Source organism: Spermophilus citellus, assembly GCF_964194105.1.
Source record: "Spermophilus citellus genome assembly, chromosome: 1".
Lineage (NCBI taxonomy): Eukaryota > Metazoa > Chordata > Mammalia > Rodentia > Sciuridae > Spermophilus > Spermophilus citellus.
This window is the reverse complement of record NC_138182.1, coordinates 144,186,791-144,213,182: the sequence shown is the minus strand read 5'-3', so window position 1 is coordinate 144,213,182 and position 26,392 is coordinate 144,186,791. Positions and strand designations below refer to the sequence as shown.

At 47.6% G+C, this 26,392-nt stretch overlaps 2 protein-coding genes across 4 annotated transcripts in view; both read right to left on the bottom strand.

Annotated features, from left to right (window-relative positions):
- Nucleotides 1-9,960: 9,960 nt before the first annotated feature.
- On the bottom strand, nt 9,961-11,864 carry IL13 (interleukin 13; the record flags this gene model as incomplete). Its single annotated transcript, XM_081298408.1, has 4 exons — nt 11,721-11,864; nt 10,712-10,765; nt 10,367-10,471; nt 9,961-10,068 (listed from the first exon to the last, which is right to left on the bottom strand). Exons 1-4 carry the CDS (start codon nt 11,853-11,855, stop codon nt 9,961-9,963), a joined length of 402 nt encoding a protein of 133 aa, XP_081154534.1. The 5' UTR covers nt 11,856-11,864.
- Nucleotides 11,865-23,249: 11,385 nt separating this feature from the next.
- Nucleotides 23,250-26,392, bottom strand: part of RAD50 (RAD50 double strand break repair protein) — a 108,781-nt gene continuing 105,638 nt past the window's right edge. For 2 of the 3 annotated variants that reach the window (XM_081310847.1, XM_081310849.1), the window contains exon 25: nt 23,250-25,841. In XM_081310847.1, the coding sequence (XP_081166973.1) occupies nt 25,655-25,841 (187 nt within the window). In that variant the 3' untranslated portion in view covers nt 23,250-25,654. The remainder of the gene's footprint in view (nt 25,842-26,392) is intronic. The other variant, XM_081310848.1, reaches the window with a different exon arrangement.

Sequence of the window (26,392 nt, the reverse complement as noted above, 5' to 3'; positions counted from 1 at the left end):
TAAACTCGATGCCATGATTTCTGACGTCAGCTTCCTGCAGTTGTGCCACAATTCACAGTTAAAGGCACAGCCTTCCACAAGACCACCCTTCTGCAGATACTGGTTGCAAATTTGGGAGACCTCATCCCACCTTCACTTCTGATCATCTGGCTACAAATTTGGGGGTTCCCACTACGCTCTCAGGTTCAGTAATTTGCTAGAATGACTCAGGGAATCATGAAAGTGCTACATAAAGTCATAATTTCTTTCTTTCTTTCTCTCTCTCTCTCTTTCTCTCTTTCTCTCTTTCTCTCTTTCTCTCTTTCTCTCTTTCTTTCTTTCGTCTTTCCTGGAGATTGAACTCAGGAGTGCTCAATCACTGAGCCACATCCGCAGCCCTTTGTTGTATTCTTTTTAGAGACAGGGTCTCACTGAGTTGTTTAGGTCCTAAATTGCTGAGGCTGGCTTTGAACTTGCAATCCTCCTGCCTCACCCTCCGAGCTGCTGGGATTACAGGCGTGCACCACTGCACCTGGCACAATTTTTTTTTTCTTAGAACAAAAATGTAAATGAGAACAAGCCCAAAGAGGAGAAGTGGAGGGTGAAGTCTAGGAGGGACCCAAACTCAGCTTCCATTATCTTCTCCCCCATGAAGTCCCAGAGCCTCACTTTCTCAGCTCCTCAGTGTGTGCCAGAATTCAGAGTATTTCCGAATCAGGGAGACTCCCCTGAGTGTTGGTATCCAGAGTTTTTCGTGGGGTTGTGCTGTGCAGGCATGGTTGATTGGACCACTGGTCACTCAGTTGAATCCATTCTCTGGGCCCCCTCCACTGGCAGAGGCCAGGCCAAGACCATAGTCTCTCAGTGGTGTGGCCAATCTCATCCTGATTCGTCTCATTAGCAAAAAGTATCTCGGGGTCCATGAGGAGTCTACAGGTGGGGACATCAGCTCAGATTAACCCTTGTGTGGAGTGAGGCAGGGTAGCGGCTCAGAGTGAGCAGAGGAAGTCTGTTCAGAGCACTGCCACGCTAGAGGAGTCCTGCTAAATAACTCAGATTCTCAAGGAAAGGCCAGGCGGCAGAGCCAGAGCTGGAGGCAGTCTGGGTTCTGGAGCATCTCAGAGGCAGTGGGAGGTGAGTCAGAAAAGGAATATAATATGGGAGCCTTTAGCTCAGAAGCAGAATACTGACTGTTCTGTTTGTTGAATGAGGCAAGAGAAAAAAGGATGAACTTTGGAAAGTGACCAGAAGTTTCCCTTCTCAAGGGGAAGAAAGTGGCTGTCCTGCCCTGCAGTGACAGCACCATGGCACCTGTGAGTGTGGCCGGCCAGGCAGAGGTTGGGAAGACGGATGTCTGCACCATCACAGACAGAGAGGACAGCAGCAGCCATCACCACGAAGGAACCACCAAGCCAGCGGGAGTTGTGGGCAGTGGCAGGTGGGCAGGTGGGCACCAAAGTTTAGGAGAGAAGCGGAAAGATGCTCCTGGGCTCTGGCAGTATCCATCTCAGACCCTTGCCCTTGCCCTTGCCCTTGCCCTTGCCCTTCAGACAAGCTGAGAACCAGCACTAGCCTCTCCCTGGCCAAAGAACTTTCCACTCAGACCCTGAAACAGCAGTCACAAGCACTGGGTGGTGGAGTCCAGAAAACACGTCACTTATTGACTCTGTGACATGGGCGGATCACTAACCTTGGGCCTCGGTTTCCTCAGGAATGGTGTCGCTCTTCCTTTTGGATTCCTTTGAGGAGTGAAGGAGAGATTAGCACTTGGCACACGTCACTCTTTAAAGGGTGGCTGTTCCCAGAGGCTGCCCGAGCTCACATGGCTAAGAGAGGGGACTCAGCTCCACAGCCCATCAGGCCTGGTTGCACTGTGTCCTCCCAAGATGACCTTGAGCATGCCCTCAGCATCTTCTGTACAGTGTGGGGGAGGGGCAGCTGTACTTGGCTCTTGAGGTTGTTATGGGGAATAAATAAGTTAAAACTTAAAGTACTTAGAAAAGTGCCCACATATGTGAGCCCTCCGGGAGTGGCAAGATTGTTATCATTAGTCCTCTCTTGGTTGGCCAGATGTTAGCATATCCAAGGCTGGACTGGGCAACGGAGCCTCATGAATGCTACCCACACTTGTCCCTCCCAGGTGTCTCCTTGTTAGCCTGTGGATCCCTGTCCTTGTTTCTGGTGAGTTATGATTGTTACTCTGCAGCCCTCAGACTCTTGTTGCTGGATTCCAGACAGGAAATAGACACTGCCATGGATGCTTTAGTCAGAACAGGACTTAAGCAGGTGCTATAACTGTGTTGGGAGGGAGAGGAGCAGTCTCCAGCCTGGGCTCTGGATTCTAAAGAGCTGACCCACAGGGGGGCCCCTGCCTCTGAGGCGATGGTCATTAGCACCCCACCCTACAGGGCTACAATGTGGGGATGCTGCCCCAACAGCCTCCCATCACCTACAAAACTGCTCCAGGAGAAAATCTTATCTCCCCACAGCCCAAAGGAAAAGGAGGATGGTGATGACCTCTCCTCTCCCATCCACAGCTCGTTGGAGAAGCCAGTTTGCATCCAGACCCTCCCTTCAGGGAGTCGGAGAAATGTCACTGTGCTCATTCAAGTCTGCAGTATTGGAAGGCACCCTAGAAGGGGAGAAGAACTGAGGTTCAGCAAGGCACCTGGGCGGCTCAGGCTTGCCTAGGCAGCCATCCCCACAGCCCCTGCCCAACCTGTGCCCTGTGGCTCTCACCTTCCTTCCTCTTCCCTTACTTAGGTGGCAAGAACCCTGTTCAGCTCCTAACAGGCTTATTGAAGAAATGATAATCCTGTGCATGAATGATGTTTAAGTGGAGATTGGAATAAATGTATTTCTGCTAGGAGTAGAGGGCTGGCAGGGTGGGGACTGGAGCCATGGCAGGGAGTCATCCCTGGACAGAGAAGCTGGCGTGGCTGGACTGGAAAAAGCGCTATGGGAAAGAATACTGTGGATTTGTCAATCAGCAGTTGTATAGTGTCTAGGATTGAGGGCGCCCAGCTAGTTCTGACCTTGGAAAATCTACCCCGTCCAAGCATCTCTATAAAACTGGGCTATAATCCCAGTGGCTCAGGAGGCTGAGGCAGGAGGATCACAAGTTCAGAACCAGCCCCAGCAATTTATCGAGTCCCTAAGCAACTCAGTGAGACCCTATCTCTAAGAAAAATACAAAATAGGGCTGGGGGTGTGGGTCAGTAGTTAAACACCGCTTAGTGCCTAATCTCTGGTATGTATAAATAAATAAATAAATAAATAAATAAATAAATAAATAACCTGGCCTAATTATTGGGGTATGGGGCGATTGTGTGAGGTAATACATAGAAACTATTTGCATGGTGCCTGGCAAATCAAAAAAGCCAGCTGTTGATATAAGCAGCAGCATTTGGAATCAGCTGAATCCAGATTCACCCAGGGTGAGGAAGAGTGGGGAATCATGGGGCCCCAGGTTCCTGGTTCAGGGAGCTGCCCTTCAAAAAGATGGTGGTTTAGGAGGGCAGGTGGTGGTTTGGAATGGTAAATTGAGGGGTGACCACAGCTCTGAGCATGGAAGAAATTCTTAGTCTATAGACCAAGCTACAAGGGGAAAATGTATCATCAGGGGACAAGGGAAGAGCAAGACAAGAAATGACGTAAGATACACCAGAACACTGGGAGGTAACGAGGCAGAAGAGGGGGCAGGTGGCCTGACAAGAGGCCCTGGGCAGGGCAGGCTAAGAACCCAGATATGAGAGTCTCAGAAAGGAGAAGCAAGTGGTCAGCACATCACATGATCCTCATAGGTGAGGCAAGATAAGGCACAAGACTGTCAGCTGGATTCAGCGATGAACTGATAAGTGGTGACATCTGTGAGATGGTTTCCGAGTGCAGTGGGAACAGATGCAGGCTAGAAGGAGCCCGTGGTGTGTGAAAGGCAGACTTTGCTGGGGTTCAGGCTGCAAGGGGGATGGAGGCCTGGTTGATAGTTGCATTTCGATGGAATCTTCTGGAGCACAGGCCTCCCCAGCTCAGCAAATGGCAACTCCATCCTTCAAGTTGCTCCTAAAAATCTCACGCACCCACATCCAACCTCCTCACAGCCCCTGCACTGTGTTCAGACTTAATGATATAATATTGTTGGAGGGATATGAGGGTGTAGGGATGAGATGAAATTGGCCTTCAGTCACTAACTGATGAGGTAGGACAATGGACGTCAGGAAGTTACTTTTGTAAATGTTTTAACTTTTCTTTTTTTTCTTTCTTTTTTTGGCACCAGGACTCAAACCCAGAGGAGCTTAACCACTAAGCCACATCCCCAACCCTTTTTAATTTTTGAGGCAGGGTCTCAATAAGTTGCTGAGGCTGGCTTCACACTTGTGATCCTCCCGCCTCAGGCTCCCAAATTCCTGGGATCACAGGCGTGCACCACCACACCTGGCTTAAATCGTTCAACTTTTCTATAATAAGAGACTTTAAAGCCTTAATGGGGCTGGGAGCGTAGCTCAGTGATAGTGTGCTTGCTGAGCATGGGCCAGGCCCTGGGTTCAATCCTCAGCACCCCAAAAAGCAAAACAACAATAACAACAAAAACTTCTATGGATAGCAAACTTAAATGTATTTAATATTTCTTAATGTCATGTACACCTTTGTATGCGTTTATGTCCATAATCTCTTACATATTTATGTAAATATGTGTGTTGATATTTACATTGATCCATACACACTCTCACACACACATCTTTCAGAATGTTCCTACCTCTCACTCCTCCACCGCTATGTCTCCTCTCATTTCCTGCCTGGATTTCTTTGGAAGCCTCATGGCCCACCTTCCTTACTTCTCACAGTACCCAGAATGGTTCTGTCAAAAAGTGAGTCAGAGGGATTCCCAGCGGGGGAGGCCTGGCAGGTCTCCTGGCCCTTGCCGGCCACCTTCCTGGGCTGCAGCCACATGGAGGAAACGGGTGCCATTTGCAGTGCCCTCTCGCTGGATGCTTTTCCTCCCATATGCAAATGACTCTCTCCCAGCCTCCCTCCCTCTCCCTGGGCCTCTGTTCTCATCCCTCTCATGGGGGAGGATCTCCCGGACTGTCCTGGCCACCTCTGGAGCACACTTGGGCCACCTGACACGCCCTGTGCTGCTGCTTCATGTATTCTGTCCCCCACTAGAAGTAACCTTGCTTTGTTCATCGTGGATCCCAGCACCTAGAACAGTGTCTTCCATCTAGCAATGTCTCAGTCAGTTCTTGTTGAATGAGTAAGTGGATGGAGCTCCGATTTACAGAGGGGCAACTGAGATGTGGCCCAAGAGACAACAGCAGAAGTCAGGGTCACAGTGGGACTCCAAGTCAGGGCTGGTTTTACTGGGGAGTCCCTGCTGCAGCCTGGGCTGCATGTTCTGCCCACATCCCTAAGAAGGCAGGGGAAGAACCCCTGAGCACAGATGCAGGGAGGACCCTGCTCAAGGGCACAGGAGCTAAGGTGGGTACGGTAGGCCTCTGGCTTCGGTGAGCAGGTGGACACATAGCTGCGCAGGCTGCCGTCCTCTGTTCTTTGAGAAGCAGGTGGAAGTCTTTCTCCTGAGAGGGGAGTCTGCTGAAGAGTCAGCAGAAATCTTCTGTCTGTCCCAGGATCACTCTCAGAGCTGGACTGGCCACCGGCCCTTTCCCATCTCCCTCCCATTGGCTCCTCTGACCCAGCCTGGCAGGCCAGGGCCAGGAGAAGATCCCCAGGAATAGAGTACCCTCCTCTCTCTAGGTCAATGAAGGGTATGACTGGCCCAAGAGGCCCAGCCCAGGTAGAAGCGGTGGGCCCCTGGCCAGGCTGTAGGTGCTGCCTCTCAGGCCCCTGCAGGTCCCCAGCCCCTCTCCTGGGAGAGCCAAGGGTCAGGAGAATCCTGCTGGGCCCTTCACCTGCCCCAGTCCTAATCAGCTTCTCCAGGGATCAAATACCAATCTCAGGTTCTTGTCACTTTTTTAAATTTAAATTTCTTTGTTCCCCATTGGGAAATAAATGTATGCTTCTTATAGAACTTGTGGGAAACAAAGAGTAGAAGAAAGAAGAGTAAATCAATGAGAAATTGCTTTTCCTGGTGTGATGTTCACTTTGGGTCCTCTGGTGTAGGCCTGGGGCTGGGCAAGGGTTCATAGATCTTCTGGTCTGGGCAGCCAATAGGTCATAGGGGCCACCATGGCTGACTTGGGCCTTCCTCCCCACGTGGGTTTCAGGAAAAGCCGTGCGGCCCCCGCAGTCTTGTCCATAGTGATGTAGAGTTCAAGCTGATGAGAGTTGCTATATTTAATTTGGGTGTCTGCGTCACCTCTGACCACACAGCAGCCGAGGCAGTGCACTGGGCTGGAGGCGTTTCTGAGCGACACTGAGAGAGAACCACTTTCCACAAGAGAAGGCCCCGGGGAAGGGAAGGGAGAGAGCACAACAGAAAGTGAGGTCGTAAGTAGAAAATTGCTTCTGGGATTTCAAATGGCTTCGTCATGGGGCCCTCCCTGGCTGCTGAGAAATCAGTTGATCTGGGAAAGTTCGTTGCAAACCATGTACCCTGTCGCTTTTGGGTGGAGCTGAGAAATGAATGAAGATAATGATGCCTCATGACTTGTTATTTTTCAGGGTAGGGAGGGCATTGTGTGGGAGGCCGACTGTGGACATACGCCTTGTCCTGGCCAGCCTGGATCTCCGGGAGCTTAACATGGCCATCGTGTCCAGGCTGGGCACACCTCCTGGAGCACTGTCAGCCTCCACCGATGGCCATCCCAGAAGGGGGCCAGGCTGAGGGAGGAGCAGGGTTTGGGTTTGTTACAACTGACCAGCTCACTGACTGGAGAGACTGAGCCGAAGACACCTCCCCGTTGACCAAAATGAAAACGCGATAAGCTGATAGACTGATAACCCCAGACTTCAGGCTGATCCTCTGCCACAGGACACAAAAGCTGGCCTAGTCCCCTGGTCCTGCTCCTCCTCATCCTGAGCCTGCAGGGGCGGGCCTCAGAGAAACCCCTGAGGTGACTTGCAGTGTTTTCTGACACCTCATCTGAGCAGCAAACAGAGGTGTGTTTCACAGGAAACTCACGATCGCTTCTCACTTGAGCCCTGGCCCCTCTTCCAGTGAAACCTCCCCGGCCTAGGGTTCCAGGTGGCACCAAGGGGCTCCCCACCCTGGGCCCCGGGCTGCCATTTGCCTCCCACTCATAACTACCCTTATCTCTTCTCAACCCTTCTCTCCTGGTCCTGTTAAGGATTTGCCCTGTCTATGGAGGAGGCCAGGCCTTATCCTGAAAACTCAGCAAATACCCAGAGGTCGGTCCCCAGGCCACGATGCTCCCAGCCACTGTGGCTGACACCTGCCTTTTTTTCTCTGTTTCTTTTCTTTCTCATTCCTGATCAGGCCACCTCACTATTGTCACCAGCAGCAGCTTGGTTCTGTGCCTCTGAAAGGCATCCCTCTTCCCTGGAAGGCCCACTGCACGCCTCTGGGAATGACAGGTTCCCCTGTTTGGGGGACAAGTCTCCTGAGACTGGCAGGAGCTTTGGCAGGGCTGAGGATGTGGCAAGCTGTGGACCCCTAGTGGCAGGGCCTGGCACAGCCCATCTGCTCTGTGCACCAGCCCCCAATACCACCTGAATGGGTGGGTGGCTTGGAATGCATCCTGGGAAAAAAATCCTCAGGGACCCAAACGCCAGTCTTAGTTCTTGAGGGATTCCCATGAAATTTCACTGGATGAGTCTCCATCTTTTTGAACAGACAGGCCAAATAATTGGTCATGGAGAGGGGCGGAAAAGATAAGTTTGAAATTCATGCTACTGGAGAATGGATCACTAAGGTTCAGTTTAAGAGAGAAAAAACATTACTTTGTCATAAATATTCTTGGTCTGAAAGTCCCGGACTGTGGATGGAGAGGGACGCTAAGAGCCTGGCTTACCCACTCCACTGTGTGGTGCTTTCCAGCCTCCTCCACCTCCCAGGAAGCAGTGAAGCCTCACCTCCAGAAGGCAGGGGGGGCCTCCCAAGGGAGAGCAGCCTCCCCGTTTTTAAGTTCTCTGTAGTGCCAAGCCTCAGGCCATGTGATGCCTTGTCCTCAGCAGCCTAGGTGGCTTATACCCGTGGGGCTACAAGTGGTCCTCAGCCAATGTAATGGGACTTAGGTCCTGTGACCTCCTTGGCACCCCAGAGAGCCAGTCCCAGCCCTGTCCACACTCCTGTGTCCCTCCCCAGGCCTTCTCCCCCTGGCTGAGCATCCCCAGCTCCCAGTCCAGTTCCACTCCTTCTTCCCTCTCCTTTCCCCGCAGCAGTGAGGTAAGGAATGGAAGGGCTGGTTCCTGAGTACTCAGCTGCAGCCATCCTTTTGCTGGGAGACACACCACCCTAGGGTGCCTGCCTGCCAGTGTGAGACTGCCCTGGTAACCCTCCACCCATGCTGCAAAGCATCTCATCCTCTGGAGCCACCCTCTACTCTGGGCACCTCCCAGAGTGGCTGAGAGGCAAGGCTTCAGCTGTGAGCTGTTGCTTCCAGACTCCAGGGATGCTGGGCCCACAGGAGAGTAAAACTCTGTGGAGTGGGGCAGCTGGGACCCTTGCGCCCATTCTGGTCCATCCTGGTCCAGAGGCTGCGAGCGGATGCCTCTTTGTTCACAGAGGGGGTGGAGAGCTCTTCCTCCTGAGTGGTGTCCAGACATGGAAGGGGCTGACCCAGGAAGCAGACAGTGCACTCCCTGTCAATGGGGGTGCCCAGCAGGCTGATGACAGGGAAATAGTGCCCTCAGACCGATGGCACTCAGGCAGGCGGAGCCATTGAGAAGATGGGCTTTGGACTTGGAGTGAACTTGGGTTCAAACTCTGGCTTTGATCCCTAGTGACCCTGGGTGAGCCACCTACTCTCCTGAGCCTCAGAGTCCTCCTCTGCCCTTTAGGGTGACATGAGAGTGTGTGGGCCGTGCCGGACACAGCTGGACACAGCTGGAGTCGTGGTAGTGATTCATCTTGGAGGTCTTCCACCCATTCCACACCCTCCTTGAACCTTGACATGCCAGCTCCAGCCTCCTCTCTGCACTGTGGGTAGCCCCCAACCCCAAGGCCATGTGCCTCCAATCCCAAGGGTTTGCTTATTCTTTCCAGCTCAGGTCTTGCACCTCACTCCCCTTCCTCCCACCAGCCTGCCTCTCACAGAGCTCCTCGAAGTTCTGTAACCAGACAGGTGTCCCCAGAGGCCAAAAAAAGGCAAACATCATCAGACTTATCTGTCACCATCTTTATTTCTGGCTTCCAGTTTGGCACAATGAAAGAGCTTGTTCAGTGACCCCCCTCCCCCAGTCCACACACATGCGGCCTTCATTGTTGTAGGCCTCCTTTCCATATATTATTAACTCTTTGCTAACATATTTAATACTTAACTTTAAATATGAGGACAAAATAATAAATTACTTCTTGGCCCCAGAGCCCCAGTGAGGTAGCAGGATTGTGTGCACAGTACTTGTTACTAGGGACCCCACCAATGCCCACTGCTTTCCGCTAGAGCCCCAAGTCATAGGCACTCAGGCAGCGAAAGCCTCCCCCACCCCAACACTAATAGACACTCACTTAAATAACACACAATAATAAATAAGACTAAGAAGAAATGGGCCTGAGCTGTCTCTGCTTCAGTCAGTCACCCTGGTGAAGCAGGTCCCAGTCTGGCAAGAACAGCACCCACTGGAATGCTACAGTTTGCCCTAGGGAGGGGTCCAGGTGCAGGGAAGTATCTTCACTCCGGGTCCCTTGAGCTCAGAGCCCTGGACAAAGGAGGCCACTAGGCTGAGCCCCAGGCACCCAGGCAAGGGTTGGTACAGCTGAAGGCAGGTGGCACAGGCTGAGGTCTAAGCTAAGGCAATCTTTCCCTTCCCCCTCCTCCCCATGTCCCCCACAGTTCCTGACATTGGTAAGAAAATGAATCTGCAACTTCAATAATCAGGGCCCATTTCTGCATATCTCATGCTTCAGGGGAGCTTTCCATGGCGAAGAAGACACCGTAAATGACTGAGCAGTTTCTTCACAAACTGGCCCACTTCAATTTTGGTGTCCGGGATGGGCATGGTGGAAGCCTGCTGCAGGACAGAGAAGCCATCGAGTTAATGGATGTCATGGGCAAGGACAACCAGGGGCTTTCCAGGGACTGTCTTGTTTAATCCTCACAAAAGTCTCCCGAGGTACTTTACAGAAGTGGAAACTGAGGCTCAAGCAGGAGACCTTGAGCCCAAGGCCTGTCAATCCCAAAGGCCATGTTCCTATTGTCCACATCCTGGGTGGACACACACTTCAGGTACTCAGCCTTGTTCCCTGGGAGCTCCCTGGGACCCAGGAGTGGGTGTGGGAGGGGCCTGGGGTGTGGGGGGGGAGCCTTACCCCAGCAGTGTTCTTGTGTGTGCAGAGGCCACTCAGAATTCTCTGGGTCTTTTGGATGGCACTGCAGTTGGAGACCTTGATCAGGGAGTCCAGGGCTGCACAGTACTGTGGGAGAAGACCACAGGTGTCAGGCCTCGTTCGGGGAGGCTGATGTGTTTACAGGAAGAGGGCCTGAGAGCCTGGCAGAGGTGGGTCTGGGTTGGGGGAAGAGCCCCAGTGGTAAGGGAGAGAGGGTAGCTCTTGAAGCTCATTGGAAAAGCCCCAGAGTGTGAGTGAGGCTCAGAGAAGACAATCCCAAGGCCTACAGCTGCTGCCACTTCCCCACCAGTCGCCAAAGGACCTTACCTCGCCAGCTGTCAGGTTGACGCTCCACACCATGCTGCCATTGCAGAGGGGAGCCTGAGGGAGCAAAGTGACAGTGAGCAGATGGCTGGTAGGGCCCCAGCCAGCCCAGGGCCAGGTCCCCACCAGGATAGTCCCCACTAGTACCCCTGGTATGGCACAATCAGGCCTGGCAACCCCTCAGCACTCCTGAGCTTCATTTTCTGCTCTGCATAAGGGGCTGGGGACTCATTATAGAGGGTCCTGGAGCTCAGGGAGAAAAACTGATAAGTGATAAGCTTTATTTAAAGTTCGCCACACCTAGGGTAGGGGACCTGCAGAGAAGGGCCCTGAGCCAGGTTGGGTGAGGGAGGTGGTGGCTCAGTCTGCGGTTGATCAGGACAATTCAGATGGGGGGCAGTGGGGTCTGGGGAATTAGGTACCTGTGCTCTGCAGTAGGGGTACTACAGTTAGGAACCCTCTAGTGTCCACCAGGCCTGGTTTGAACCTGGCCTCCATCAATTAACCTCACTGAATTTTAGCAAAATGGGGTCATGGCGCCTTCCTCTGGAGGTGTGGGCAGCAATACAATGACATGTTAAGCAGCCAGCAGCTGGCCTGGTGTGAGCCAATGCCAGTGAGGAGAGGGGCCAACTCTGTGAGGACTCCTCCCACAGAGCAGGCTTCACCAACTGCTAACAATGATGGCTGGCTAACTGTGTTCAAAACCCAGCTGGCAAATTCCAAATGGTTCTAGGAGGACCTCGACCCTTCTCTGCTAACAACGCTGAAAAGGAGCTGTCAGTGGTAAGGCCAGACCAGAGAGCAGCTGGTCCCTAGGAGCTCTGCTGGACTCCTTCAGAGCTCCATATTGCTGCACCCACCCCCACCCCTTATGGCCTGGCCTGGCCCTTCGTCCACGGGGCTTTTCTTCACCCACAGGTTTACAGGACCAGGCCCAATCTGCTCATGACCTCTTCCTAATAGTGCCCTCCTGGCCCCTCAGAGCCTTGCCTGGCCAGTCCATACTCACCTTCTGGTCCTGCGTGATGTTGACCAGCTCCTCAATGAGCTCCCTGAAGGCTGGGGATGGAGGAGGCACTGGGCCTGGGGCAGCGAGGCCACCGAGGCAGGCAAGGGTGAGGACCACAGTCAACCAGAGCGCCATGAGACCCAAAGCCAGCACAGAACAGAGGAACAGACGTGTCGTGTGCTGGTCAAAGCTGAGCGACTTGTGGCCTTTGCTTCTTGTGGCAGCTTTTTATAGGCCCAAATGGTGACGCCCCATACCCTGGCCTCCGCTTTGTCGGGCACTATCTAGAAACCACATCTTTACTAATCTTGATTTTACTTTGTGGAAAATCCAGCATCGTGTAAAGGAAAGAGCTTGATTTCTAGTGGATTTATCGAGAAGGATCTGGTACAGAGTTTCCAAGGTTGGAATGGCTGAATCCCAGGTGTTGGTGAGGGGCCCCTGAGCGTGGCCAGCATCGGCAGTGCAGCAGTTCCACCTGGTGACCATCCTGAGCTCCTGGACAGCCAACCCAATTCTGAACTCCTGTCCCCAGACCCCTCTGGGTCACCAGAAGTGTTGGGCAGTCCAAGTGGCACTGGGTCTGTGACAGGTCTATGAGCTATGGGAATTTGGGACTTGTAGTTTTTCTTAAATTACCAAAGTAATGCTTGATTTTCAATACAAAATTCAACCAGGACAAAAGGAGAGACTGAAGTTGGGTTTTTGTGTCCCACATGATTCCTCCTTGGCCCCACCACAGGAAGGATTCAAAAAGGTCAGACTCCCAGGTCTTCACTGAAAGAGCCAACCAGGGTTAAGTTCCTCTTGGGACTTTTAATTTTTTTAAGATGCTTTGGTGGTAACTCTAGGTATGAGCAGCCTGAACTCTGGGGCTCACCATGGCCTTAGTGCCCTAGCTCCAGCCCTGGATCTGGTGTGTAACTGTTCCCAGAGCCAAATGAGACTGGGTGGGAGCACCACCTCTGCCCACCAGTCTCTGTAGGAGCAGCCCCTGCTGTGGAGGGCCTTTTGCAGAATAAGTGCTGTGGAGGGAGCTCCTGGGCCTGTCCCCTGTAAGCAGCACCCCTGCAGGGACGCTGGCCTGTAGCCTTTTTCCTGCTCTTCCCTCATTTCCCTAGAATTCCTCCAGAAACCCCCACAGCACAGGATACAGTGTCTGCTTATTGAGTGCTAATATGGAGAGCACTCACTCCCTTACCCACTTTCTCTCCTAGGCCAGCACCTGCCACTCCAGGTCCCCTCTTGGTCTGCTCAGGCTCCCTTTGTCCCCTCCTCGGTGTGGCTCAATTTTACAAAGGTCTTCCCGGGAATGCCAGACCCTTCACTCTTTTAGATGCCTCCCAGCCTTGCTTTGCTCCTCTTCCCGCTGGGAACACAATTCCCAGTCTTTGGCCTACACTCAAAGCTTTGCAGTCCAACTACAGGCCCTGACACCTGGGAGCCCGCCCCTGCCCAGAGAGGCCTTGCGGTGCCTGGCGTCATTTTCCGCATCTGTAGCAAAGGGCCAATGTCATCTCCTTTGGGGTCTCCGTGGTGGGGGAACGATCGGGAAAACACCTTGGGCTGTGCAAGTCCCCAGAACACCGCGCATGCATGAGTCAACGTGCCCCTACCCCTCCTGGCCAGCAGAAGGCATGCGGACAGCGGTGGGCAGGCGCCCCGGCGCGTGGGAGCAGGCGCGCTGGCGCGGCGATGGCCCGCGGAGATAGGGGAGCGGCCTTATGTAACGCGAGATGGGGCAGATAAGCGGGATCCGTGTGGCACGGCCCTCCCCCGCGGCCTCCGGAGGTGGCCGGTGCGGGAAGGAGGGCTGAGGGCGCAGGGCGGCGGGGAAGCGAGGGGGAGGCTAAGGTGGAAGTGAGCGGGGCAGAGCCTGCCCGGAGCGCCCTCGGACGCCCAGAGCGCGGTGCGCACAGGCCAGGGAGCGCTCCGGCTGCCTGACTGTGCTGGGCCGGGACCCGGACCCGCCCTTCTCCCGCCCAGCCCCGGGGGGCGTGGTGCGGAGGTGGCCTTCCGAGCCACAGCCACGCTGAGAGGAGCACCCAGGCTCGCGGCGTCGAGTGGTCTTGTGTTGCATGTTTCTTAACTGTCAGCTGTGGTCCATTCACCTGTCACATGGAAAAAAAAAAATCTCTGAGTCCTTCACAAACGTGGCGTGCTTCTAAGCTAAGAGCCGCAGCGTGGGCCGCCCACTTCTGCTTTTTTGCCTGGTTCATGTTCTGGGTGCTGGGAGTGGGACAGTCTTTCCCTGGGATCAGATCGCCCTGCACAATCGGGAAAGCTGGGAGTGTCTTTATCAATTTTCCTGCTCTTTGGGGGTCTCCATTGTAAAGAGAAAGATTCGCAGTTGGGAGAAGGGCTGGGCGAATTGTTTTAGTAAATAAAACTACTGGTTAGACTTTTAGGACAGTTACACTTGCTAGTAATTTATACATTGAAATAATTCATAAAGGTTGATCATGAAAACCGCCAAGGTTGGGTAACAGTTCTCCACGGGTCTCTTGCATTTCTGCTTGTTTAGTGGAGTGAGGCACTGACTGCCCTACTTGGACTTTTTTTTTTTTTTTTTCTCTCTATCTCTTCCTTTTGCTGTCCCGAGTACTGGGAATGGAATCCCGGGCCTCCATGCTAGGCAAGTGCTTTCCCATTGAGCTACATCCCCAGCCCTTTTGCTTCCTCCAGAGCAAAAGGCAGGCACACCTTCTGCTCATTATAGAAAGTCTAGGTTTCCTAAGCTAGGACTTCCTCTCCTGCCATGCAACCCACTGGGTGCACAGGTGCCCTCTGGTCCTCTCTGCACCACCCTGTGAGCATTGGTATTCTGGGAACAAAAATGTTGATATTCTACTGCTTCTGTGCGTAATAAATGTCTTTGTCTCTGAGCCAAGAACCCTGTGTCTACTGCCAGCATCTATGAAACTGTGACATGTTGACTTGAAAGCTTGTAAATAGGGAAAAATCTCAGATCCTTCCGTTTTTGACAAGTTGTTTTGGTTTTTGCATCCCTCCTGTTTCTAAGTTAAACATGTTGCTATTCCCTGATGTTCAGGTGTAGGCATTGTTGTCTAGGATAGATGTTTCTTCGTCCCTCCTTCCATGATTTCTTTCCCTCTTGCTACCAAGGTAGGATCATAATTTGGGTCAGTCAAAAACCTTGTTTCTGTTTAAACAATTATTCTAACATATTCACAGCACACAAGTGGTTAATGATGATCACTTTTATTTTTCCTAAAACCATTTCCCCACTGGAGTTGTCTTGTTTTCCCATTTGTTTAGTTTCCTATGTTCTCAGTGACTTAATCCTAAATTCTTGGTCACTTATATAAATTTCCTCTCAAGAGATTTGATTAAATCAGTTGTTCTTAAGAGTTTTATCTTCCAGAGACAATTTTGTTTCAACCCCACCACCACCCCTACTAGGGATTGAACCCAGAGTTTCCCACATGTTAGGCAATCGATCTGAGCTATACCCCCCCACCCCAGTATCTTTTTTTTTTTTTTTCATTTTTAGTGAGACCCTGTCCTATTAAGTTGCCCCTTGTCATTTGATCCTCCTGCTTTAGCCCTGGTAGAAGCTGGAATTACAGATGTGTGCCACAGCACCCAACTCATTCTGAATCTAAATCTTTTCTCACCGTTTCTCTGGAAATGTGTAGGAATGTTCTTGGTCCTTGTGCTCCAAATGTCACAGTGATATACTTTGGAATGGTTCTGTCTTCATCTTGTGTGCCAGACACATGGAGGGCCTTTTCAAACAGAAAGCATGTCATTAAGTTTAGGGAACTTTTCTTTCTTACAAAACAAAACAAAAGCTTGGCTATTTTATGTTAGTTCTTATTTGTGGTATTCCATTCACATGATACAAAAAATCAAAACTATGTATATTTGAATGGAGCATCTCTACTCCCCCCTGCAAATGACTAATTTTACTGTGCTTTTGTGTAACTTATTGGGGCTTCTGGAAATATAAGCAACTTATTTTGTCTGCATATGTGAGGTGACATTTTGCACCTTGCTTTTTCTTACTTGTCTTTGTAAGAAATTATTTTTGTATCCACAGTGATAGAACTTGGGACAGTTTATGACTTTTTCTTCTCTCTTATTAGAACCACCAGTTTAAAATATTGTTATTATAATTCTAGTTTACATATTTTCTAGTTTTTATATTCTATAGTCTAGTTTTTTTCTTTTCTATATTTTCCATTTAAAATTTCCTCTCCTCTTCTATATTTTCATAGCTTTATCTTTCATGCCAGGGGTATTCTATTCTTATCGGAACATGTGTATGTCCTAATAGCACCACATTCTTGTTTAATGGGGTATCTTCTCTTAGCAATATAAGAATTTTACTGGTAGTGTTTTTTTTATTTAGTCTTTATTTTCTCCAAATTCTCCCTCCTGCCCCATGCTGGGCAAGCAAGTGCTGTGCCACGGAGCCAAGTCACTAGCCCTTTTCTGCCTGTTTTTTTTTTTTTCTCTTTCATGTATGGACTTTCCTTGGGTGTCAGGTGACCCTGCATTGTCTGTCCACATGAGGGTGTGGATGTGGTTGGGTGTTCACTCTAGGGCCACAGGGGACCTGCCCTACCAGTATCTTAAGTCCTTTTTTCCTGCAGAGAAAGTAGCTTCCCCAGCAAAGATTCTCCCTGACTCTGCCTGCTGCCAGCACTCTGGAAGCCACAGGTGGGCAGAGGGCACGGCTGGGCTGAGGGTCTCCACGTCTGTTAGCCGTTGACTTGGTGCCCCAGTCTGAGCAGAGTCAGGCTGCCCGCAGGTGTGCATCGTGTTTCTGGGTCCAGGTACCAGGAAGGGCTTCTGTCTGCTGGAGGGGGCTCAGCTGACTTTGAGGAGTAGGAACGATCTGACTGCTGCTTAGAGTTTCAACTCCCTCTCCGTAGTCGCAGCCCTCCCCTTTCAGAGGTACTTGGTCTTCTGCCCGTTCCTGAGCACTGGGGATTTTGCACAGCAGAGTAGGTCTCAGGTTCCCTGTGACTGGTTCACAGTTCTGTTGTCCTGGGTCAGTAAGTGCCTGCCCACTGGCCCTCTGCTCTCCACCTTATAAATTGCTAGTGTTGTTGTTCCCTCTCCCAGTCCGGTGTTACTAAAAACTGAAAAATTCAGTATTGTTATTTTCCTGGGTTATCCAGGCAGTAGTGTGTATTCATTCCATTGTTTCCACTTGGAATTTATGTTTTTAATGTAGAAAGTTTTAAAAAGAGACAAGCAGTATGAAGCCAACACGAATCTTGCACCCTTTTAACTTGGACTCCGTAGTTATTACCAGTCCTTCTGCTGCACACATTTGTATTTTGTTGCAAAACTGGAATAATTTATTGAATAACTTTTTTTGTTTCTTTTCTCTAATGTCAGTATTCTGCATTTAAAAAAGATTTTGCAAAATATGTTCTTGTGTAAAATGCAGAGACACAAGTGAATAAAAAGCCCCCATAATCCCAGCACCCAAAGATAATCATCACTATAATATTTTAGTAGCAGTCACTCTAGTATTCTAGTAGATAGATGTGTGTAGAGAAATAAAACTGAAACCTTTGCCTTTGTGAATATCTAGTTAGGGTGGAGCACACCTGTAATCCCAGCAACTTTGGAGGCTGAGGCAAGAGGATAGTAAATTCAAGACCAGTCTGGGCAATTTAGCAAGATCTTGTGTACCCGCTGTGGGGTGAAGATGGGGGATGCAGCTCAGTGGAACAATTCAGTCTGGTATGGAAGACATATTTGAAACAAATAATTATAAGAAATTCTTACAACAATTACAAGTTCATTTATTTTTTAAGTGTTTATTGTATACTTCCTGTATGCTGGGCATCCAATAAAATAGCATAGTTCTTGCCCTCTTAGAGACTTATTGTAGTGGGTGGAGACAGAACATCTATCGAACAAATGAATAACTGTATGGCATGGCAGATGGTGAGAAGTGCAATGGTGGAAGTTGAGAAGTCTAAGGCAAGACACCAGAAGATTTAGTGTCTGGTGGGCGCTTTCTGCTTCCAGGATGGTGTCTTCTTGTTTCTTTTGCCCACGGCGGAAGGGCAGTGGGAAGATGGGACAGGTAGGCTACAGAAAGTGTGCCTTTGTGTAGGGATGGTGAGGAAAAGTCTCACTGGGAAGCTGCTGATTGAGTAGAGGGACCTTAAGGATGAGAGGAAGCAACTATGCAGATATTTGGGAGAAGAAGTTTCCAAGTAGAATGCATGGGCAAGGACAAAGGCCCTGTGTTAATCCTTTTTTGCTGCTACAACACAATATCTGAGATTAGTGATTTATAAAAAGACATAAACTTAATTCTCACAGTTCTGGAAGTTGAGAAGTCCAAGGCAAGACACCAGAAGATCTAGTGTCTGGTGAGCAGTTTCTGCTTCCAAGATGGTATCTTCTTGCTTCTTTTGCCCATGGCAGAAGGGTAAAGGGGTGAATTCTCTCCTTCAAGCGCATTTATAAGGGCACTAATCCCATCTGCACAGTAGAATCCTTATGGCCTGATCACCTCCCAAGGGCTCTACCTCTTAACACCATCACCCTGGAGGGTAACATTTCCACAGAGGAGTTCTGGAGGGACACCTACATTCAGACTATAGCAGGCCTGAGCAGGAGGATGTATACCATGTTGAGGATTTAGCAAGGAAGTTGGTGTAGGCAGAGGGAGTGAGTGGGGTGGTCAACGTGCCCAGAGCAGTCTTTTAAACCACTGTTTGAACTGGGGCTTCTGTGACCAGTGATATGGGGATTCACAGGAGGTTTTGAGCAGTGTAGTAGCATGATTCAATTTACTTTTTTTCTTTTATAAAAAAGACCCTTGGGGCTGGGGTTATGGCTCAGTGGCAGAACGCTTGCCTACCATGTTCAAGGCCCTGGGTTCAATCCTCAGCACCACATAAAATAAATAAATAAAGGTATTGTGTCCAACTACAACTAAAAAATAAATGTTAAAAAAATAAAAAATAAAAAGACCAGTATTCTGAATTAACTTTAGGTTTATAGAAAAGTTGCAAAAAAATATTAGGGTTTCCACATTTCCCCTTCCCCAGCTTCTCCTAATGGTGACACCTTCCAAATGCAGAAAGTGCTCACCAGACACTGAATCTTAGTGCAATAATCAAAAACAAAAAACACTCATTTACTGAATAAACTACACTCCTTATTTGAATCTTGCCAGTGTTTCCACTAATGTCCTTTATTGGTTTCAAGATCCAATCCAGAAGGAGCTGGGAATGTAGCTCAGTGGTAGAGTGCTTGCTTGGTATGAGTGGGGCCCTAGTTCAATCCCTGGCCCCCCAAAAAAAATCCAACCCAGATCTCACAATGTTGTTAATTCTCCCTGGTCTCCTGAAGTCTGGAATGGTCCCTCAGTGTTGTCATTCATAATTCTTGTATTTTCTAATAATATTGACCAGTTATGCTCTTCAGTTTGGATGTGTCTTATGAGAAAATTATGGCATTTTTTTGTAATTGGATTGAGGTTACACATTTTTGGCAAGAATATCACAGAAATGGAGTTGTGTCCTTTTCAGTGCATCATGTCATAGGAGTCATGTCATGCTTCACTGAGTGTTGACCTTGACTTGGTTAAGATGGTTTCTGCCAGGTTTTTCCACTATAAAGTTAACACCTTTCTCTTGTTCTAGTTAATAAATATATTGAGGGAGATAGTTTGAGACTATATAAAATCATTTATCCTTAAATGTTAGCACCAATCAATGACTCTTTTACTGTGGTTATTTGCCTGGTGGTGGTTTTTCAATTTCCTTCTCCCCACTTTGGTTAAGTACTTGTTATATCAGTATGTGCTCACAGGGTTTTGTTTCTCTATGGGTTATACTGTCATACTGTCTTTGTTTCTCAAAGACATTACTTCAGGTGAGGTCCTGTGTTCTCTGAACAAACCCTCTTCTTCGGAAAAAAAATACACACACACACACACACACACACACACACACAAAATGGTACCACAAGGTGTTTCAGGCTCTTTTTGTATTTTTCCACGCTACAGCCCTAGAATCAACCGTTTCTCCAAGGAGACTGATTTCCTTATATAAAAGTTAAATCAAGATCATAATTAGGGCAGTAGGTGTGCTCATTATTACTGAGGCACCCTCAGTGGACAGAAGTAGAATATGTGTACAGATCAGCTTGTGCTGGTGTGTACTTAGTTCTGTCTCCTTTAAAGCTTTAAGTTGTGGTAGAACACCCATAGAACTTACCATCTAAACCATTTTCAAGTGTATAGTTCAGGATTTTTAAGTACACTCACAGTGTTGTGTAACCAATCTCCCAGAACTTTCCATCTTACAAAACAGAAACTGTGCCCATTAAACAAATCCCCATCCTCCCTTCTCTTAGACCCTGGTGAACACCCCTTTTATTTTGACCTCTATGAATTTACCTACTCTAGGTACCTCATATATGTGAAATAAAATGGCATTTTTCCTTGGCTGACTGGCTTATTTCACTTAGCATAATGTCCTCAAAGTTCATCAACATTGCAGCATATGTTAGAATTTCCTTCCTTTTTAAGGCCAATATTCCATTACATGAATACCCAATATTCATCTGTCCATGAATATGTGAGCTGTTTCTATGCTGCTATCAACAAAGGTGTGCATATATCTTTTGAGACCCCCTACTTTTGATTCTTTGGGCTATATACTCAGGAGTGGAATTGATGGCTCCTATGGTGATTTTAACTTTTTATTCTAAAGGATTGATGGTATTCTTTAAATATGATAGAAACCATCAGTTTATCCATGAAGCCTGGGTTTTCTTTGATTATTTAAATTAGTTGATTACTAACTGAATATATGTTATACATGTATTCAGAACACTGGATTCTTACTATCTACAAAATATATATGTATTGTTTTAGCACATACAGATCCTGACTTAGGATGGTTTGACTTATGATTGTCTGATTTTATGGTGTGAAAGCAGTATGCATTTGATAGAAACCACACTTCACATTTTGAATTTTAAACTGAACTTTTCTGGGGCTAGCAATATGCTGTATGGTACTCTGTCATAGTGCTAGGCAGTGGCAATCAGCCCAATCAGCCTAGTGATCTCAAGGGGAAAAAACTAATACTATGCAACTACACTGGGTTGCTAAGCTAGGACGCTGGTAGGTTAGGGGTGATAAATGCATTTTTTTTTGTTACTGATAATTGAACCCAGGGGTGCTTAACCATTGAGCCACATCTCCAGTCCCTTTTTTATATTTTAGTTAGAGATAGGGTCTCGCTGAGTTGCTAAATGCCTTGACAAGTTGCTGAGGCTGGCTTTGAACTTGCAATCCTCCTGCCTCAGCCTCCTGAGCCACTGGGATTTTAGGTGTGTGCCGTGGTGCCCAGCAGATAAGTGCATTTTTTACTTACATTTTCAGCGTATGATGGATTTAGAGGGATGTAACTCAATTGTACATGAAGAAGCATCTGTACATAATAGTTTCAGAATTGCTCCCCCATGGCCCTGTGAGAAACACATTTACTTGATCTACCATCTTAAAAAATCACTGGCTGCTGTGTTAAGCACAGACAGTGCAGAGAAGAAATAAGTTAGGGCAGTTAGATGGTTACTCAGACCACTTAGGTTACAGATGGTTTTGGCTTGGACCGGGGCAGTGGTGGCGAGGCACACTCTGATTCTGGATGCATTTTCAAAGTTGAATCCATAGTATTAAACTGATGCACTGGATGTGAAATGTGAGATAAACAGAAGAATCAAGGATGTTAATGGAGAGATTTTTGCTTGAGCAACTGTTATAATGGAATTGCTATTATCTGAAAGCCTGTAGGGGGTGTGGGTTCTGGGGCAAGAATGGTTTGGGTCATTTTAAGTTTCAGATGTCTGTTAAATATTTAAGTGCATCTAGATGTCCAGTTGTCCACAGGCAGCTGGATAGGAGTTGGGTGTTTTAGGATTGGAGACAAACATTTATGAGTCATCAGCACATAGGTGGTTGCTACAGGGGCTGTTATGCCTTGCTCCAATCCTAGGACTCCCAGTGTGTTCCGCCCCTGGCCAGTTGCTACTGTTGTCTGAAAATTTCTTCATCTGTGGAAAGTAGCTTTGCTGGTACCTAACATGTGCTAGAATAGTCCAATATAAATATGGGATATTTATATTGTAACTGGGAAGTTGCAATATAAATATCCCATATTCTTGCCCCACAGGCAGAATAATGCCATGTCACATGTTTTTGCCAAATTGTCCAGAGTTCCTCTGTGGGATTAAACTCCTGTTGTTCGTTTGGTAGCAGGCATGTCAATGGCTGCCTTCTCTTCTCTATATAATTTTCCCAATCTCTTGCTGATTACTTTCACTTGAAAGCCTTGTTTCAGGTTCTGCTTCTGGGAGAAAATTGTTTGAAAGTTATGAGAATAGATGATATCACAAAATAAGTGGGTGTAGAGAAAAGAGGTGCAGATTCAGTCTCAGCCCTGAAGTGTTGCAGCAGCAAGAGATCAGGGAAACTGCAAAGAAAGCGGCATGTGCAGGGAAGGGGAGAAGGGGGACCTACCCAGGGCTGGAGTGGTCAGGAAGGCCCAGGATGGAAGAGCAGGGTGATAATGATGGACAACAGCATTTACATTGGGTAAGTGAAGGCATGAAGGAAATCAACTGTCAATAGGTGGTAGGAATTCAACCTTGGTGGGATCAAAGAATTGCTGGGTTGACAACTCCAGAAATGACTTGTAGACACAGAGGGGTTATTGGAGAGTGAGGAGTTTAAACCCCAAAGTGAAATTCTTCACTCTCCAATAGAGGGTTGCAGTTCTTGTTATTAAAAGAATCAGGCTCCAAAGTAAGACCATGGGGGTATCTTCTCAAGGGAGAGGAAAGAACAGGAGCTCTCCAGTCATTATTGCTATGTGAAATCATTATTTGGATATTGAAATCATCAGTGATTATGAAAGTAGTTTGAAAAGAGTGACACTGAAAAGGCAGCTAAAATCTTTACGGTTATGCGTGACTAGCCCAGGTGCTAGGATACTGCAATAAGAACGAATAAACTGAAGATGTGAAGTTTTTCTTGAACACACTAAAATAGTGCTTACTATGTGTCAAGCAGGTCTAAGCAGTTTATAAATACTGTCATTTAATCTTTATAACAACCCTACAAGACAAGGTACCATTTACCCACTTTATAGGTATGGAAGAAGAGGAAAAAGAGAATAACTAATTTGCTCAAAGTCCCTCAGTTGATTAGTGGTGGTGTTGGAATTTAAAGTCCAGGCAATCTAGATGGTTAACTTCCAAACTGCAATGCCCATTCATTTGCGGGTGGGGGCATTTAATGGAGCATGGTTTCCAAGCAGCAATGAGAAGGAAGAAGGTACCTATCTCATTTCCAAGCCCACTGAAAGGAGTATTATAGGGTGAAAGGGCCACTCAAAAGGTCTGTGAGGGTGTGGCCTAAATTTTAGATGGAAAGTCTGTTTTAATTTGTAAATCATAATTCTGGTTTCACTATGTTTAACTTGTATTGCATTTTGTTCATTCTTTATTGCAAGGACCAGAGCTTTCAGAACACACTGATAGGAGGTAATTGGTTTTAATATTTAAGAGATAGGAGGTAATTGGTTTTAATATTTAAGAGACAAATATTTCATCATTTGTTATTGTTTTTGACTTGACAAGTAATATTCAGAAAATATTTACAGAATTACAAATAAGCTAAACCTGGGAGACGAATTTTATCAAATGTTAGGCATGTGTAAGAATTATTCCCCTTTGGGTTTATTATCCTTGATATTTTGTAATTGGATTTATACTTTCTCAAGATTTATTATTATTTACTATTGTGTTTTGGGATAATCACACCTTGGTTACTATAGATGTTTGCTTTTATATATGAATGGAGTTGATTTGCTTTTATTGCATTCAGGAGTCACTGGGCCTGTGCTCACTGTGACAGTGATCTGCTCTTCTTTTTAGTGATTCTTTTGTCAGGATTATGTGAGTTTGGTTAAGAGGCAATTTTTAGTTTGTCAAAACTAAGCAGGATGGGGGCTGGGGTTGTAGCTCAGTGGTAGAGTGCTTGCCTTGCATGCATGAGCCACTGTGTTCAATACCTGGCACCACAATAAAATGAAAACAAACAAAAATAAAGGTGTTGTGTCATTAAAAAAAAAAAAAACTAAGTAGGATGACTGAACCTTATCACAAGATGGGCCTTGGAATAGGCAGGAGCTGGATGGTTGGAGTGGTATACCCTGTTACCTGGCCCTCCCCAGCTTGGGTGAGACTCTGGACTTTCTTTTCCCAACCAGGCTTCTTATATGAACCTCAGAACATGATTTAAGCAATTCCTTTCTCAATTCTTTCAGGGATAGTACATAACTAGTATCATTTTAGATGCAGTGAAACTGATTTCTATATTAATTTCCTAGTGCTGAGTAGTAAATTACCCAAAATATACCATCTTGAAACAGCACAGATTTAATCTTTTAACAGTTCTGAAGACTAGAACTCAAAATCAATTTCAATGAACTAAAGTCAAGGGCTGACTCCTCCTGTGGGCTCTGAGGGGAGAATGCTTCTTTACTTTTTCCAGCTTCTAGTGGTTGCCTCTATCTCTTGGATTACGGCCCCTCCTCCATCTTCAAAGTGCATCTCTCTGGTCGGTTTCCACCAACACATCACCTTCTCCTGTAATTTGACCCCCTCTGCCGCCCTCTTATTAGGTTACTTACGATTACATTTAGCAGCACCCTAGGGATAATATATTTCCGAGATCCTTAGCTTCCATCACTTCAGCAAAGTCACCTTTGCCATATAAGGTAATATTCAAAGGTTCAGGGAATGCCTGGATGTCTTTGGGGGCCACTATTTAGCCTGAGCACAGATAATATAGGACCTTAGGGCTCAATCCGCTCTGGACCCTGGATGAGAAAGGCAGTCTACACAATATGCTTATCAGATCTGCCCAAAGCTTGACTGAATCAAGATCTAACACAGTTCTGAATGACTCTGACAAAACTAGACAAAGTAGAATTCTAAAGTGTGACTTGGAAGCATTAGAATAACTGCAAATGGCTTCAAGATGTTAGTTGACAATTCCAAGGAAAAGTGTATTGAGCTTTATCAGAATTGTCATCAAGAGTGGAAATGAGAGGCTTGTTCTTCCAGGTCTGGTTGGAGGCAGGACCTGAGTATGAGTGAGCCTGGCTTGCCTTCCACACTGGGACCTGCCCTTGAAGAGTAGTTGGGATTGACGGTAAGGCTGAGCTGATACACAGGAGATGCAGAAGAGAATGACTGCCTTCTGCATGGTGGACAGATCAGGCTTCAAGTGGGCAATTTCCTCTATAGAGAGCCCTGAGTCTTGATGACTATCTGGCAGGTGTGTGGAGAGAGAAGATGGTGGGTACTCAATGAGATAACTACTTAAGGTTTCTGTCAAAACTTAAGACCCCATTCAACTACTTCAGATTTAGGAGAAACCAAGGCCCAGGCAGAGAGGTCACCTGCACAGATTTATAGTTAAGGGAGCCCATCCTTCTTAACAGCAAGGGGAGGGGGACATTTATTTATCCTATGGAGGGAAGCAGAGTGACTGAGTCCAACTGTAAGCTGCTGAGCCCTGTAGGCTGTTAGAGGCTGCTGCAGGGGGACACAGTTTAGGAAATCAGTCCAAATTTCATGTGAAACAACTTTATGATCTCAGAATCTCTTAAACATTCAACATTCTAGACACAAGGTTTTTTTTTTTTTAAAGAATGTTTCTTCATCTGGTTCAGTTGATATCAGAAGTGAGCAGCTGGTGGGGATTGTAGCTCAGTTGGTAGAGTACTTGGCTAGTATTGCAAGGCCCTGGGTTCAATCCTCTGCGCGCGCGTGCGCGCGCGCGCGCACACACACACACACACACACACACACACACACACAAAACCCAAAATCAAAAAAAAAACAAGCAGTTAATGAACATAAGACCCCAGGGAACTAACATTGCATTTCACGATCTCTGAGCACTGATCAATGTTCTTCTTAATCCTGTAGAATTTCTCCACATATTCAGAACGTCCTAAGAGCTCCACAAAATCTTCATCATGAGTGATTATCAGAAGCTGGAAGTTACGCTGCTGGGAGCGGCTCTTTATTATCCTGAAACAATATATTTAGAGTATTTTATGATTTAAGAGCAAAAATTTGAAAAGTCACTACAAACCTTGTCAGACACATGAATTGCTGCTACATGGGCAACTAAGCTTTTCCTGTGCTGTGTATGTCAGGGCCTCTGGCTACCCTGTAGGAAGTTGAGGTGGTGGTGGTGGTCAGGAGCCTTCAGCCAGTAAGGCAGGAGTCCCATTTCCTGTCCAGGCAGTGGGGATGCATGGCTGATTCCACCTTAGGGACCCGTAAGAACCAGGCCAAGAATTTGGACTTGCTCTTCTAGATCGCAAAGTTGTTCCTACTAAAGAAGGTGGAGGCGTTTGAGGAATGCCTCAACTCCTCAAATTCTTCCCCTACATTTTCCTGACCTGTTGCTAGCTGTCTCTTTAAAAAAAAGATGACAGACAGGGGAATAACACTGCTTTCTTCAGAGCTGAGTCTACTTAGAATTCTGTCACCACTAGTCACTACATGCATCCGTTCTATGACACACAGGAGACCTGAGTGGGTGCACTGGGAACACTTTTTTGCTCATCCATATG